The sequence below is a fragment of the Anopheles merus genome, unplaced genomic scaffold, assembly GCF_017562075.2.
Source record: "Anopheles merus strain MAF unplaced genomic scaffold, AmerM5.1 LNR4000011, whole genome shotgun sequence".
Taxonomy (NCBI): domain Eukaryota; kingdom Metazoa; phylum Arthropoda; class Insecta; order Diptera; family Culicidae; genus Anopheles; species Anopheles merus.
The window spans coordinates 402963-420019 of NW_024427591.1; the positions used below are offsets into that span (position 1 = coordinate 402963).

The 17057-nt window shown below is 40.9% G+C and overlaps 2 protein-coding genes across 5 annotated transcripts in view; both read left to right on the top strand.

Annotated features, from left to right (window-relative positions):
- The window catches only part of LOC121600920 (protein Malvolio-like), an 82465-nt gene extending 68238 nt beyond the window's left edge, over nt 1–14227 (top strand). The window contains exons 4-12 of one of the 4 annotated variants that reach the window (XM_041929688.1): nt 2906–3044; nt 3123–3278; nt 3351–3509; nt 3640–3852; nt 3909–4104; nt 4599–4629; nt 4701–4816; nt 4895–4986; nt 5070–5379. In XM_041929688.1, the coding sequence (XP_041785622.1) occupies nt 2906–3044; nt 3123–3278; nt 3351–3509; nt 3640–3852; nt 3909–4104; nt 4599–4629; nt 4701–4816; nt 4895–4986; nt 5070–5135 (1168 nt within the window). In that variant the 3' untranslated portion in view covers nt 5136–5379. Of the gene's footprint in view, nt 1–2905; nt 3045–3122; nt 3279–3350; nt 3510–3639; nt 3853–3908; nt 4105–4598; nt 4630–4700; nt 4817–4894; nt 4987–5069; nt 5380–13917; nt 14057–14134 lie in introns of those variants that run through there. The other 3 variants (XR_006005917.1, XM_041929690.1, XM_041929689.1) reach the window with 3 other exon arrangements.
- Nucleotides 14228–14428: 201 nt separating this feature from the next.
- LOC121600922 (protein Malvolio-like) lies at nt 14429–16388 on the top strand. The gene is made up of 7 exons (XM_041929693.1): nt 14429–14520; nt 14706–14863; nt 14920–15115; nt 15610–15640; nt 15712–15827; nt 15906–15997; nt 16080–16388. The coding sequence occupies exons 2-7, from the start codon at nt 14780–14782 to the stop codon at nt 16143–16145; spliced, it is 585 nt and encodes a 194-aa protein (XP_041785627.1). The 5' UTR covers nt 14429–14520; nt 14706–14779; the 3' UTR covers nt 16146–16388.
- Nucleotides 16389–17057: the final 669 nt, after the last annotated feature.

Sequence of the window (17057 nt, forward strand, 5' to 3'; positions counted from 1 at the left end):
ATCGGCAGTTTGCAGGAACATGAGAATGACCTTGTAGTCTTCCTCATTTCGTGCCCAAACTTTTGTGCCTACACCATCAATTTGGTACTCAACCTTTGCGATGTGGGCAAGCATTTTTTGCAACTCTTGGAAACGTGGGTTGCTTACTACGATGGGTGGTAGCCGCTGTGACAGCTTGTGTGAGCCTGCTGCTGGTGATGGAGCAGTTGAAGGTGGTGGGGAGACATTCCGTCCCTTTCTACGTTCCTAACAGACGAAACCATCGTTATCTTCCATTTCATTCTCTGCATCGGTGTATTCACCATCAATTTTGGCGCGTTTGTCCGGCGCGTGTTTCGCCGAATTAACGCCTTCATCGGAGACGGTTGGGCTGGTACCTTCTCTCTTCTTCTTCTTCGCCTTCGTCATGGCACGCTTTTCCTTTGCTTTTCACTTGATCGCACGACCCGTCCGGCAAAATGAGTGTATTTTTTGAGTGTTTTGAGTACCGCCATCCGTTAGCAGTTACTCTTAGAGGAATGAGTTACACCCTCGCGCGAGCCCTCCCCCTCCCCACCCGGAACGCACGGTGCGCTCTGCAGTTCTCAATGTGTTCGTGTTCTTTCCAGTCATGCTACGAACACATCCAAAGATATTTGTTTCTTTCGTTTCTCGTTTTCTTTCATGCATAGACACGATCGCAAATACGCACTTATTCTAACAACAAACACAAACATGGTCATTTTTTATTACATATAACACTTTATTCCAACATAAAGTACACTTTCACAACACATTTAGAATCCTTCATACTCACCAATGGCGTCATACTGTGCAGTACCGGGTCGAGCCAGGCTGCGGGAAACTCGTCGACAATCTGCATTGCCTCTGTTCAGCAAATTCTTACCTGTAGATCCACGCACTGCATGTGCGTCTGTGCACATTGTTTGTTCACTTCACACTTTACCAAAACACTTTACCAGAACAAAACGCACACAACCATCTCCGGCAAAGCGTCGCGCTGTACTGGTGGTTTTGTACGCGTAGGAGGGGGGACATACAGAGCGATGGTTCGATGCTGTAGTGTAAGCGAGACAACACGATGTGACGAGCAGCTCCAAGTTGTTGAGCTCGCTGAAAGCAGACACACACATTCACAGACGGCTCGTCAAAGCACGGTATTTGTATTGGTGTTAGTGAAGCGCGCGTATAAAACAGAATGCGAACTCTCATCGCAGCGCGTTTCTCCTTGCTTCCTCAAGCTTCCTCATACCCCTCGGCGTGAATCACTCAAAATTTGGGGACTCATTGTTTGCGTGGGACGATTGTCACAAGCGAACTCCCTGAGTTACACCCTCGCGCGAGCCCTCCCCCTCCCCAACCGTAACGCACGGTGCGCTCTGCAGTTCTCAATGTGTTCGTGTTCTTTCCAGTCATGCTACCAACACATCCAAAGATATTTGTTTCTTTTGTTTCTCGTTTTCTTTCATGCATAGACACGATCGCAAATACGCACTTATTCAAACAACAAACACAAACACGGTCATTTTTTTATTTCATTAAACACTTTATTGAAACATAAAGTACACTTTCACAACACATTTAGAATCCTTCATACTCACGAATGGCGTCATACTGTAAAGTACTGGGTCGAGCCAGGCTGCGGGAAACTTGTCGACAATCTGCGTTGCCTCTGTTCAGCAAATTCTTGCCTGTTGATGCACGCACTGCATGTGCGTCTGTGAACATTGTTTATTCACTTCACACTTTACCAAAACACACCGGCGCACGAGACTTTGAACGAAATGCGCACAAGCACACAAACACTGCGCGCGGGACTTAGAACAAAACGCGCACAACCATCTCCGGCAAAGCGTCGCGCTGTACTGGTGGTTTTGTACGTGTAAGAGGGGTGATATACGGAGCGATGGTTCGATGCTGTAGTGTAAGCGAGACAACACGATGTGACGAGCAGCTCCAAGTTGTTGAGCTCGCTGGAAGAAAACACACACATTCACAGACGGCTCGTCAAAGCACGGTATTTGTATTGGTGTTAGTGAAGCGCGCGTGTAAAACAGAATGCGAGCTCTCATCGCAGCGCGTTTCTCCTAGCTTCCTCAAGCTTCGTCATACCCCTTGGCCTGAATCACTCAGAATTTGGGGTCTCATTGTTTGCGTGGTGGTATATTCGAGCGCTTGCGCATGAGTGCAAGCAAGCGCGGTATAAAGGATAGAGGGAGAAAAACGATTATTTTGCTCCAAGCTTTCCACTTTTGTTCCGCTGGGTATTTACGCTATAAACCCCTTCTTAGCATTTCGCATTGTACATTATACGGTCAGATTGATCCATTTTTAGGAGCACTGTCATCGATTTACCTAACCTTACCAATTATTCGACATCAATCTCTCATTCTTCCAAATTTTTTCCCGTCTACACAATTCCTCATTCTATTATTTGTTTTAATTGTAAGAACAACATGCCCGTCATGAGTTCAAGCCCCGAATAGACCGTACCCCCATACGTAGGACTGACTATTCTGCTATGGTAACAAAAAGTCACTGAAAGCCAAGCCCACTTCACTTGTGGGCACAGGCAGGCCTTGACCGGCAACAATTATAGTGCCGAAGAAGAAGAGAAGAACAACAATTATAAACTTCTAACGATAAACTAATGATACTAATAAAATTAATGACGCTTTCTCAATCGTTGTAAATAAGGTTGTTATCTCGCCGAGGTTTGAAGTGCTATTGTTTATTCCCTTTCAAATTCACTGCTCTTCTAATTCTTCTTATTTATAATTACGATCTAATCCTTTCTGTACTAATTATCCTAGTTGTCCTAATTCTAATTGTGCCATGCACATTGCCTACCGTAAGGCGTCAACAAAAATAAAATAATAATAACAAACTACTTTTGTTTTTTTAGAATACCATTGTACATCGGGGTTTTGATAACTGTATTAGATACACTTTCCTTCTTGTTTTTGGATAAGTACAAACTGAGACGTCTGGAACTATTTTTTGGATTTTTGATCACTACAATGGCCGTATCGTTTGGTTATCAGGTAATCATTTTTCAATACGTATAAAAGAAAATGAAACAGGCGTAAAACGTAAATCACATTATTTTTTTTGTGCCATAGTACATCGTTACTGATATACCGCAAATCAGTGTAATTGAAGGAATGTTCCTACCTTGGTCTTCTGATTACCGTCCCGGTACACTGCTGCAGGCTGTGGGTATAATCGGTGCCGTTATCATGCCGCACAACTTATATTTACATTCAGCGCTTGTAAAGGTAAAAAATATACATTCAATGCAGCCCGACCAAAGATTTGAAATAATTGTAGAGTTTTTTTTTTCTTTTAAGTCTCGTGCGATCAATCGAAACGATGTTAAGGAAGTGAAAAAAGCAAATCGTTATTACTTTATAGAAGCATCGATTGCCCTTGCGGTATCCTTTGTCATTAACGTGTTTGTAGTGTCCGTTTTCGCTCATGATGTGTATGGAAAGACTAATCAAGACGTGGTAAGTAGACTGCAACTAAACTTCCGTAAAGCGAGTGCTTTAAAACTTCGTAAAAAATAAAAGCAGTAGCTGATAATTTAGTACACACCACATGATGCAGTTCCAAAATGTTTTCAAATAACTTTTATAGATTGACGCTTGCAGTAATTCATCATTTGGGGATGACATTATATCTGCATTTATAGCAAATAATTATACAGCCGATATCAACATTTATAAAGGCGGATTAGTACTTGGATGTTTTTATGGTGGACTATCGATGTACGTGTGGGCTATTGGTATACTAGCAGCCGGACAAAGTTCTACCATGACTGGCACATACGCAGGACAATTTGCTATGGAGGTAAACTTGGTGATCGTTCAAAGAATTTATTAATCTAACACAACATTATCTTACAGGGTTTTCTTAACCTGCAATGGGCACGTTGGAAACGTGTATTGTTCACCAGAACAGTGGCAATTATGCCTGCGTTTTATGTTGCTTTCTTCAGTAGATTGGAAGATTTAACTAAAATGAACGATATATTGAATGCCGTGATGGCTTTACAGCTTCCATTCGCTGCGATACCTACAGTCGCCTTTTCTTCAAGTGTAGGTATGTTGTTTTATGAATAATATTTCCAAATATGTAATAATTATGGGTCAGTTTTTTTAAGAGTCGGATTGATCCAATTCCGAGCTTAGTCGGATTGATCCAATTCGAAGTGACTCTAACAATTAAGTGGGGAGAGGGTTGGGCATGCATCACAGAAGGATTTGATTCCGGAATGGGATGTACTCGTCTGGAATCGGTCGGAATTGGCCGGAATCGTTCGGACTCATCGAGTCCACGATAAAACGTCGATTGAGCACGTACGAGAATTTTTTTATGACATAAATATTGGGGGAGGGAGAGACTGGTCACGGAAGAGTCTAGATCGGACCCAATCGGACACAATCGTACTCTGTATCTTCGTTGCAGAATCAAATTCGATTTTAATACGGAGTCGTACTTTGTTTTTTTCCGCTATTTCACTACGGATTATCCGTCACGACCATGTAATATATCTGTACTTCATGATTGCTATCTCTTTTCTATATATTAAATAGCATTGATGAAAGAAGACTTTGTGAATGGCAGGTAAGCTTATATATTACACCTTATGTTGTTAAATATGATTTAAAATATTGTTATACCTTTCCGTTTTGCAGACTTGAAAAAAATATTTCTATCACACTCAGTTTTACTGTTATTGGTATAAACCTTTATTTTATTGTGGCCAATTTAGAGCAAGTAAATTTAACGCCTTTGATGATCTTTAGCGTTGGTAAGTTAATCAATGCTTTACTGATTTAACTTTAACACAGACATATTGACACAGATAAATTTCTTGCGTTTTTTCCAGTTTTTTTCGGTATGTTTTACATAGCTTTTAATTTGTATCTTCTATTGCATATGATGGTAAATTTAGGAAATAAAGCAGTAGCTTCAAATTGGGTAAGTTTCATTATTTCGTGATATATTATATAAGATATACTTCCTCCTGAACAAAAAAAGAAAAACATTTTTTTCTCTTTTAGGTTATAAAGCGGTTTGTTTTGGATAATAGCCATTTGTTTTCAAATCTGAATGGCAATGGAATGTAAAGCGTAATAATAAAGGAATGTTTTTTTGCAATACAGAGAATGTACTAGATGTGACTAGAAATCGTACTGATATGAGATGTTGCGACTAAGTAGTTACAATTATGATAATGTTTCTTCTTTTTTCGTGGATTCATAACGGATGTACAGCAACTGAAAGTAAAACGTATTGGGCTATTCATTGAAATAAATTAATTTTGAATTATAAACTGTTAATAAAATAAAACATACTTTTACGTTACCATCATTCATCCAGTGTAGTTTTTCTTTACCCAATCAACAAAAAGGAAGTTATTGGAAAACTTTCGTGTGTGCCAAAACGAGAGAGCATGTTTTTTTTCAACTACATTTTCGACGATGGCAAAACGCTACTTGTGTAGCCTGACAAAAAATGAATGCATAACGAAATACAGGTGAAGAGGAAACCTGTATCTTTCAACACGCTCACATGCATCTTCATGTGGATTCCGCTGGTCCAACTACCCATCGATCTCGATCTACCCTATTTTTTCTGTTATCCTGCTCATCCAGGGTGTTAGGCATCGTCAGTTAGTCCAGAACTTTCTCTACTAAAAGTTTATTGTTTATTGTTTATTGTTTATTGTTTATTGTTTATTGTTTATTGTTTATTGTTTATTGTTTATTGTTTATTGTTTATTGTTTATTGTTTATTGTTTATTGTTTATTGTTTATTGTTTATTGTTTATTGTTTATTGTTTATTGTTTATTGTTTATTGTTTATTGTTTATTGTTTATTGTTTATTGTTTATTGTTTATTGTTTATTGTTTATTGTTTATTGTTTATTGTTTATTGTTTATTGTTTATTGTTTATTGTTTATTGTTTATTGTTTATTGTTTATTGTTTATTGTTTATTGTTTATTGTTTATTGTTTATTGTTTATTGTTTATTGTTTATTGTTTATTGTTTATTGTTTATTGTTTATTGTTTATTGTTTATTGTTTATTGTTTATTGTTTATTGTTTATTGTTTATTGTTTATTGTTTATTGTTTATTGTTTATTGTTTATTGTTTATTGTTTATGTTAAAATAGGGTTGTTAAAATTGTTCTTATCTATCCTAACTTGATGCAAATATCACTCATTAATACGGTTACGGAAAATTACGGAACAATTTATTTTGTACAATTTATTAATATACTAAACCACACAATCCTCACAGAGTCTGGATGCGGATTCTCGATATTGGTTTCGTTAACATGTCAGCAAGCATTTCTTCAGTCGGACAATACACAAATTTCACTATCCCGAGTTTCTTCAAATGTTTCGCAAAGTGGTACCTAGTATCAATGTGTTTCGTCCGATTGCTATATTTCTCTGATTCTAACATCTGCTAACAGCTTTGATTATCTTCATACATGATAATTTTTAAATGTTCTTCTCCAAGATTTTTCAACAAATTTTGTAGCCAAATTTCATTTTGTGACGCTTCAGATAACGAAATAAATTCTGCTTCTTATCAACCGCAACACAGGTCTGTTTTCTACAACTCCAAGATATTGTTCCACCACAAAATTTAAATATGTATCCGCTGTTTGATTTCCGATCAACTCTGCATTCCGCCCAATCTGCATCTGCGTAGCCAAAAAGTCCAGAATCTGTATTGCAATCGGAAAGACGAAACTTTAGATCTGTTTGAATTTCTATGTTTATATTTATTTGAATTAAATTTTATTATGGCATGAATTATGGGATTATGATAACGGGATTAGAAACAGACAACACTTGAAGGCTACAATATAACCAGGGAAATAGATGAGGATGAGATGAACCATGTAATGAATTAGAGCATGTACAAATGAACTCAAATGGACAAGTGAATACACATTAGCAAAGTGAAAGTTCAACCGCTTACACGTTATTTTCTAATTCCCAAAATATCACAAGTTTTCCTCTAATTTCACACCCGGTGTAATTTTCTACATTTGGTCCTTCGAACCGGATCGTGAAAGGAAGCACTACGTGCAGTGAAAATTTGTGTACGGGCACTACGTGGCCTTAATTTTTGGAAAAACGGCACTCCGTGACCGTTGGTGTGAACCAAAGCGTGGACTAATTCGTTTGCTATCCGTTGTGTTGCGCAAACCACAACGTGGGTTGCCCCGCTATCACGGGAAAATCTGACTTTAGTGTGCTGTGATTCTTGTTTCGTTTTTTCCGTGTGGATGAAACATTTCGTGCGTGCGTATTCTAGTTCGTGAGAAAAGTGACGCCGACCGTTGGAACCATTGCGAAAACCGCCATCCTTGTAAGCAACCATCAGCGCATCAAGCTCGCGCCAATCGTGATCGTCGTTGCGTACAACTTTCGTGCAAGCTGTGCGAAGTCAGTGAACTTTCGCGCCAATTTTTAAAATAAAAATGAAGAAGAAGTTGAAATCGGTGCAACTGAAAAGGCATCAAGCGGTCGAATTGGTGAAAAGTATCGAACAGTCTACGATCGGCTACATCGAGGAAAATGCCAGTGAAATACCAGTGTGTGAAATACCAGGCAAATGCAAAAGTGATGGAACTCGATGAGGAGGCCACAGATGCGAGTGTAAGTGAGCGGTGTGATATGGATACACGGTATCGTCGCGTTAAGGGCTTTCTTCTACGAAAGCAACCACCTCCTACGGCCGCGCAAATATGTCGAATGAGTCGATGCTATTAGCGAGCTCGACACTCAATAGTTCAGTGCTCAATAGTTCAATAGGTGCAGTGAATTTGCGGCTTCCAAAAATCGAATTGCCTACGTTCGATGGCGATTCCACCAAGTGGTTAACGTTCCGTGACCGATTTGTGGCGATGATCGACAGTGCCAGTGAGATACCGAACATAATGAAGCTGCAATATCTGCTGTCCTCGTTGAAGGGCGAGGTTGGTTTGCTTTTTTGAGCACACCACGTTGACAGCAGACAATTACGAGGTGACGTGGGCTGCCTTGCTGAAGCGGTACGACAATCCGCGTACGCTGATCCGGGAGTACTATCGGAAGATTCATCACCTGCCAGCAGTGAGCTGTGACAACGTGGACGATTTGGCGCTGCTCGTCGATGAATTCACGCGGCATGTGAACGGTCTGAAGAAGCTCGACGAACCGGTGGACACCTGGGACATGCCACTCGCCAACCTGCTTCTGATGAAGCTGGATTCGTCGACCATTCTGGCATGGGAGAACCACTCAGCGCAACATAAAAAAGATAAGTACAAGGAATTAGTACACTTTTTGCAAGATCGTGTACGAATATTAAAATCATCGCGCGAGTTTTCCAATAACAGTGACGGCAGTTTGAGAATGGTGGCCGGCAACAGAAGGGTATCCGACCATAGGCCGAGAATTGTGGGCAATGCTGCAACTGCAAGGAGAGCTTCGCCGAATGTTTCAGCTCAACAGTGTGTTTTGGGTTGTGCAGAGCTTCACAATCTGCGCAATTGTCCTGCATTCTTGCGAAAGGACGTACAGCAACGCCGTGAAGTAGCCACCCGTGAGCGACTATGTTGGAACTGCCTCAATCGCAGTCACCATGTGAGGGATTGTCGTTCCGCGTTTAAATGCACTACGTGCAACGCACGCCATCACTCCTTGCTGCACGTAACGCCAATTGTCACAATGGCTGCGCAGTCGGATGATGAAGTGGTTCTGCTGGAAACAGTCCAACTACAACTGGTCGATGATCACGGCAATAAACATACAGCACGAGCACTATTAGATTCCGGATCAATGTGCAACTTTATCTCCGAATCTATGGCCCATCGACTGTTGACACCGCTTCCCAAAGTAAGCATTGCTGTATCGGGTATAGGGCAAATCAAACAGCACGTGAAGGGTTCCATCACAGCGACCGTTCGATCGCTAGGAGAAGACTTTCATTCGTCAATGGAATTTCTAGTGCTCAAGACTCCGTCGGCTGAAATTCCAACAATTCCCTTAAATATTGCGAAATGGAACATCCCGAACGTACAGTTGGCAGACTCGTCTTTCCACGTTCCGGGAAAGGTCGATGTTGTAATCGGTGGAAACACGTTCTGGAAGATACACACAGGAAGGAAACAGTCACTGGGTAACGGAAGGCCATGGCTGATAGAAACTGCGTTTGGATGGGCGGTCTCGGGGAATACTTCCCAACTTGCTGGCTCCAATCTACGATTGTGTCACACGGCCGCCAACGAAGGTGCCATCGAAAGCTTGCTCCAGCGGTTTTGGGAGGCTGAGAGTATCATGGAGAATCCTGCCTTGTCAATTGAGGAGGACATGTGCGAAAAACATTACGTAGCTACCACGAGCCGTAATGCACAAGGTCGCTACATTGTGTCCTTGCCGCGAAGCCCCAAACCAGAAAGAACGCTGGGTTTGTCAAGAGAGATAGCAGATCGTCGTTTACTGGGTGTAGAACGTCGACTGAAGGCCAATCCTGAAATGGAAAGGGAATATATTAAATTTATGAGAGAGTATGAGTCGTTGGGACACATGGTCAAACTCACGGAACCCGTTGATGACAACAAACCACATTGCTACATTCCACATCACGCGGTAGTCAAAGAGACCAGTACAACAACCAAGGTGCGTGTTGTTTTTGATGCATCCTGCAAAACAACATCTGGCTACTCGCTAAACGATACTCTGCTGATTGGTCCAACAGTGCAGGATGATCTGCTTACAATCATCCTACGCTTTCGAAAACACGCTGTCGCAATAGTGGCAGACGTAGAGAAAATGTACCGGCAGATTCGTCATTGTGAAAACGATCTAAATCTATTGCGCATACGCTTCTGTGAATGTCCCTCCGATCCCATTTCCACGTATGAGTTGCAAACGGTGACCTACGGTACCGCAACAGCACCATTTCTAGCCACTCGAACGCTACAACAAATTGCGCACGACCACAAACAACAATACCCTTTGGCAGTCGACCCAGTGCTACATGATTTTTATGTGGATGATTTGTTGACAGGAGCAGATGATGTAGTAGAGGCCGTTGGAATGCGAACGCAAATTTCGCAAATGCTTGAATCGGCAGGTTTCCTCTTGAAGAAGTGGGCATCGAATGTCTCCGAAGCGCTTGAAGGAGTTCCGAGCGACGATCTAGCGATCAAACCACTTCTACACTGGCAAGAAGATCAAGCGATTTCAACATTGGGCTGGGTTTGGGAACCGTCTAACGACATGCTACGATTCAGAGTCGACCTTCCACCACCAGCTCGAGAGCTTACGCGAAGTTTGGTCTTGTCTTACACGGCCAGAATCTTCGATCCCCTAGGCCTACTAGGGCCAACGGTAATACTTGCCAAAATGTTTCTGCAGCGATTATGGGGGTTGAAGCAAGACGGTAAAACGCTAGATTGGGATCGATCACTACCAATTGACCTTCAAGAGGAATGGAGAAAGCTGCACAATACATTGTACTCGCTACGCGAATTATGAGTGCCTCGGTTTGTTTCACAATCCGGCACAGAAGACCTGCAGCTACATGCATTCGCTGATGCTTCACAAGGAGCATATGGAGCATGCTGTTATGTACGAGCAGTATCCGCAAGAGGCATCCAGGTCAGATTACTAGCTGCCAAGTCCAAGGTGGTAGCGTTAGCAAATACGAACTCAATCGCCCGGTTGGAGTTGTGTGCAGCACGGCTAGCAGTACACCTTTTTCAGAAGGTGGTTTCTGCACTCAAGGTGTCAGCTACGGCTATCTGTTGGACAGATTCGATGACAGTAATGCACTGGCTGAACTCATCACCGCGTCGCTGGAAACCATTTGTGGCCAACAGGGTGGCACAAATAAAGGAAGAAACGCGTATCTCCAGCTGGCGTCATGTTCCTGGAGTTGATAACCCAGCGGATGACATCTCGCGCGGGCTGAATCCGGAAGAATTGGTGCAGTGTTCACGTTGGTGGCATGGGCCGAGTTGGTTGTCCTACGGACAAGAGAAGTGGCCCCATGATCAACCGGCGATGAAGGAAGGCGAGGTTGACATCGAAGAGCGACTGGCAGTCTCCCACATTGTCACTACATCTACGATGTGTGATTTTAGCACTGTGATACTGTTCGCCAAATACTCAAGGTATGGCAAGTTACGGAGAGTCGTGGGTTTCTGCTTGCGGTTCATCACAACGCTTAGGGCAACCAAGGCATCATCGTGCAAGCGCGTTAAGACAAAGGCGGACATCAAGACGTTGCTGCACTCCGTTCCACCGCTTACAGCAGTGGAGCTACAGCAAGCCGAGCTGCGTTTGTGGCAGGTAGCACAACAGGAGTCGTTCGCGGAAGAGCTGGTCGACCTACAACGAGGGAAGCAGGTTAGTGCGAGATCGAAGCTGAAGTGGTTGTCCCGATACATCGACGCACAGGGTGTGTTACGTGTCGGTGGCCGGCTAGGTAATGCCAACATCCCGGAGGCAACGAAGCATCCGACAGTCCTTGCAGCATCACATCGTCTGTCAGTGCTATTGGCAGAAAGGGTCCATCAGCAGGAGATGCACGCCGGACCACAAGCAATGTTAACCATACTGCGGCAGAAGTTTTGGTTGATGGGGCCGAACTGGTGAGTGATCTCACATCGACTGCATTTTGGCTGCATTACGTCGTTTTGTCGCGCGAAGAGGGAAGGTTGCTGAACTGCATTCAGATAATGCAACAACATTCAAGGGGGCAGCGCATGAACTGCATCGTATATATAAGATGCTGAAAATCGATGAGGCTGATAGGAGAGGGATTTTGGGAAGCGGCGGTAAAATCGGCCAAAAAGCACCTTCAAAAAACAATAGGAGTTAGTAGCATTACACAGGAGCATATGCTTACCATTTTAGCTCAAGTCAAGCAATGTCTTAATTCTCGCCCGTTGGTACCGTTATGCGACGAAACAACTGATTTGGAAGCATTAACCCCGGCTCATTTTCTGATAGGTTGTAGTATGCAGGCAGTACCGGAGGTTGATTTAAGTAAGCTTTCTTCCAAACGGTTAAAAGAGTACCAATTAGTGCAAAAGCATTTACAAGGAATTTGGTCCCGGTGGTACCCGGAATATTTGCAGCAGCTGCAAGCCAGAGCAAGGCACGCAAACAATGCGCCGGTCAAGCTAGAAATAAATCAGCTAGTTATAGTAAAGGAAGATAACGTTCCACCTACCGTTTGGCCGAAGGGGCGTATAACTGCTTTACATCCGGGTAAAGACGGTGTAGTTAGAGTAGTTACACTACGAACAGGCACGGGAAAGGAAATAGTCAGAGCAGTAAATAGGATCGCATTGCTACCTAATCCCATTGAGCAGTTCTCAAAGTGTTCGTGTTCTTTCCAATCATGCTACCAACACATCCAAAGATATTTGTTTCTTTCGTTTCTCGTTTTCTTTCATGCATAGACACGATCGCAAATACGCACTTATTCAAACAACAAACACAAACACGGTCATTTTTTATTTCATTAAACACTTTATTGAAACATAAAGTACACTTTCACAACACATTTAGAATCCTTCATACTCACGAATGGCGTCATACTGTAAAGTACCGGGTCGAGCCAGGCTGCGGGAAACTTGTCGACAATCTGCGTTGCCTCTGTTCAGCAAATTCTTGCCTGTTGATGCACGCACTGCATGTGCGTCTGTGAACATTGTTTATTCACTTCACACTTTACCAAAACACACCGGCGCACGAGACTTTGAACGAAATGCGCACAAGCACACAAACACTGCGCGCGGGACTTAGAACAAAACGCGCACAACCATCTCCGGCAAAGCGTCGCGCTGTACTGGTGGTTTTGTACGTGTAAGAGGGGTGATATACGGAGCGATGGTTCGATGCTGTAGTGTAAGCGAGACAACACGATGTGACGAGCAGCTCCAAGTTGTTGAGCTCGCTGGAAGAAAACACACACATTCACAGACGGCTCGTCAAAGCACGGTATTTGTATTGGTGTTAGTGAAGCGCGCGTGTAAAACAGAATGCGAGCTCTCATCGCAGCGCGTTTCTCCTAGCTTCCTCAAGCTTCGTCATACCCCTTGGCCTGAATCACTCAGAATTTGGGGTCTCATTTTTTGCGTGGTGGTATATTCGAGCGCTTGCGCATGAGTGCAAGCAAGCGCGGTATAAAGGATAGAGGGAGAAAAACGATTATTTTGCTCCAAGCTTTCCACTTTTGTTCCGCTGGGTATTTACGCTATAAACCCCTTCTTAGCATTTCGCATTGTACATTATACGGTCAGATTGATCCATTTTTAGGAGCACTGTCATCGATTTACCTAACCTTACCAATTATTCGACATCAATCTCTCATTCTTCCAAATTTTTTCCCGTCTACACAATTCCTCATTCTATTATTTGTTTTAATTGTAAGAACAACATGCCCGTCATGAGTTCAAGCCCCGAATAGACCGTACCCCCATACGTAGGACTGACTATTCTGCTATGGTAACAAAAAGTCACTGAAAGCCAAGCCCACTTCACTTGTGGGCACAGGCAGGCCTTGACCGGCAACAATTATAGTGCCGAAGAAGAAGAGAAGAACAACAATTATAAACTTCTAACGATAAACTAATGATACTAATAAAATTAATGACGCTTTCTCAATCGTTGTAAATAAGGTTGTTATCTCGCCGAGGTTTGAAGTGCTATTGTTTATTCCCTTTCAAATTCACTGCTCTTCTAATTCTTCTTATTTATAATTACGATCTAATCCTTTCTGTACTAATTATCCTAGTTGTCCTAATTCTAATTGTGCCATGCACATTGCCTACCGTAAGGCGTCAACAAAAATAAAATAATAATAACAAACTACTTTTGTTTTTTTAGAATACCATTGTACATAGGGGTTTTGATAACTGTATTAGATACACTTTCCTTCTTGTTTTTGGATAAGTACAAACTGAGACGTCTGGAACTATTTTTTGGATTTTTGATCACTACAATGGCCGTATCGTTTGGTTATCAGGTAATCATTTTTCAATACGTATAAAAGAAAATGAAACAGGCGTAAAACGTAAATCACATTATTTTTTTTGTGCCATAGTACATCGTTACTGATATACCGCAAATCAGTGTAATTGAAGGAATGTTCCTACCTTGGTCTTCTGATTACCGTCCCGGTACACTGCTGCAGGCTGTGGGTATAATCGGTGCCGTTATCATGCCGCACAACTTATATTTACATTCAGCGCTTGTAAAGGTAAAAAATATACATTCAATGCAGCCCGACCAAAGATTTGAAATAATTGTAGAGTTTTTTTTTCTTTTAAGTCTCGTGCGATCAATCGAAACGATGTTAAGGAAGTGAAAAAAGCAAATCGTTATTACTTTATAGAAGCATCGATTGCCCTTGCGGTATCCTTTGTCATTAACGTGTTTGTAGTGTCCGTTTTCGCTCATGATGTGTATGGAAAGACTAATCAAGACGTGGTAAGTAGACTGCAACTAAACTTCCGTAAAGCGAGTGCTTTAAAACTTCGTAAAAAATAAAAGCAGTAGCTGATAATTTAGTACACACCACATGATGCAGTTCCAAAATGTTTTCAAATAACTTTTATAGATTGACGCTTGCAGTAATTCATCATTTGGGGATGACATTATATCTGCATTTATAGCAAATAATTATACAGCCGATATCAACATTTATAAAGGCGGATTAGTACTTGGATGTTTTTATGGTGGACTATCGATGTACGTGTGGGCTATTGGTATACTAGCAGCCGGACAAAGTTCTACCATGACTGGCACATACGCAGGACAATTTGCTATGGAGGTAAACTTGGTGATCGTTCAAAGAATTTATTAATCTAACACAACATTATCTTACAGGGTTTTCTTAACCTGCAATGGGCACGTTGGAAACGTGTATTGTTCACCAGAACAGTGGCAATTATGCCTGCGTTTTATGTTGCTTTCTTCAGTAGATTGGAAGATTTAACTAAAATGAACGATATATTGAATGCCGTGATGGCTTTACAGCTTCCATTCGCTGCGATACCTACAGTCGCCTTTTCTTCAAGTGTAGGTATGTTGTTTTATGAATAATATTTCCAAATATGTAATAATTATGGGTCAGTTTTTTTAAGAGTCGGATTGATCCGATTCCGAGCTTAGTCGGATTGATCCAATTCGAAGTGACTCTAACAATTAAGTGGGGAGAGGGTTGGGCATGCATCACAGAAGGATTTGATTCCGGAATGGGATGTACTCGTCTGGAATCGGTCGGAATTGGCCGGAATCGTTCGGACTCATCGAGTCCACGATAAAACGTCGATTGAGCACGTACGAGAATTTTTTTATGACATAAATATTGGGGGAGGGAGAGACTGGTCACGGAAGAGTCTAGATCGGACCCAATCGGACACAATCGTACTCTGTATCTTCGTTGCAGAATCAAATTCGATTTTAATACGGAGTCGTACTTTGTTTTTTTCCGCTATTTCACTACGGATTATCCGTCACGACCATGTAATATATCTGTACTTCATGATTGCTATCTCTTTTCTATATATTAAATAGCATTGATGAAAGAAGACTTTGTGAATGGCAGGTAAGCTTATATATTACACCTTATGTTGTTAATTATGATTTAAAATATTGTTATACCTTTCCGTTTTGCAGACTTGAAAAAAATATTTCTATCACACTCAGTTTTACTGTTATTGGTATAAACCTTTATTTTATTGTGGCCAATTTAGAGCAAGTAAATTTAACGCCTTTGATGATCTTTAGCGTTGGTAAGTTAATCAATGCTTTACTGATTTAACTTTAACACAGACATATTGACACAGATAAATTTCTTGCGTTTTTTTCAGTTTTTTTCGGTATGTTTTACATAGCTTTTAATTTGTATCTTCTATTGCATATGATGGTAAATTTAGGAAATAAAGCAGTAGCTTCAAATTGGGTAAGTTTCATTATTTCGTGATATATTATATAAGATATACTTCCTCCTGAACAAAAAAAGAAAAACTTTTTTTTCTTTTTAGGTTATAAAGCGGTTTGTTTTGGATAATAGCCATTTGTTTTCAAATCTGAATGGCAATGGAATGTAAAGCGTAATAATAAAGGAATGTTTTTTGCAATACAGAGAATGTACTAGATGTGACTAGAAATCGTACTGATATGAGATGTTGCGACTAAGTAGTTACAATTATGATAATGTTTCTTCTTTTTTCGTGGATTCATAACGGATGTACAGCAACTGAAAGTAAAACGTATTGGGCTATTCATTGAAATAAATTAATTTTGAATTATAAACTGTTAATAAAATAAAACATACTTTTACGTTACCATCATTCATCCAGTGTAGTTTTTCTTTACCCAATCAACAAAAAGGAAGTTATTGGAAAACTTTCGTGTGTGCCAAAACGAGAGAGCATGTTTTTTTTTCAACTACATTTTCGACGATGGCAAAACGCTACTTGTGTAGCCTGACAAAAAATGAATGCATAACGAAATACAGGTGAAGAGGAAACCTGTATCTTTCAACACGCTCACATGCATCTTCATGTGGATTCCGCTGGGTCCAACTACCATCGATCTCGATCTACCCTATTTTTCTGTTATCCTGCTCATCCAGGGTGTTAGGCATCGTCAGTTAGTCAGAACTTTCTCTACTAAAAGTTTATGGTTTATTGGTTATTGTTTATATTGTTTATTGTTTATGGTTTATGGTTTATTGTTTATTGTTTATTGTTTATTGTGTGTTTATTGTTTATTGGGTTATTGTTTATTGTTTATTGTTGTTATGTGTTTATTGTTTATTGTTTATTGTTTATTGGTTTATTGTTTATTGTTTATTGTGGTTTATTGTGTTTATTGTTTATTGTTTATTGTTTATTGTGTTATTGTTTATTGTTTATTGTTTATTGTTTATTGTTTATTGTTTATTGTTTATTGTTTATTGTGTTTATGGTTTATTGGTTATTGTTTATTGTTTATTGTTTATTGTTTATTGTTATTGT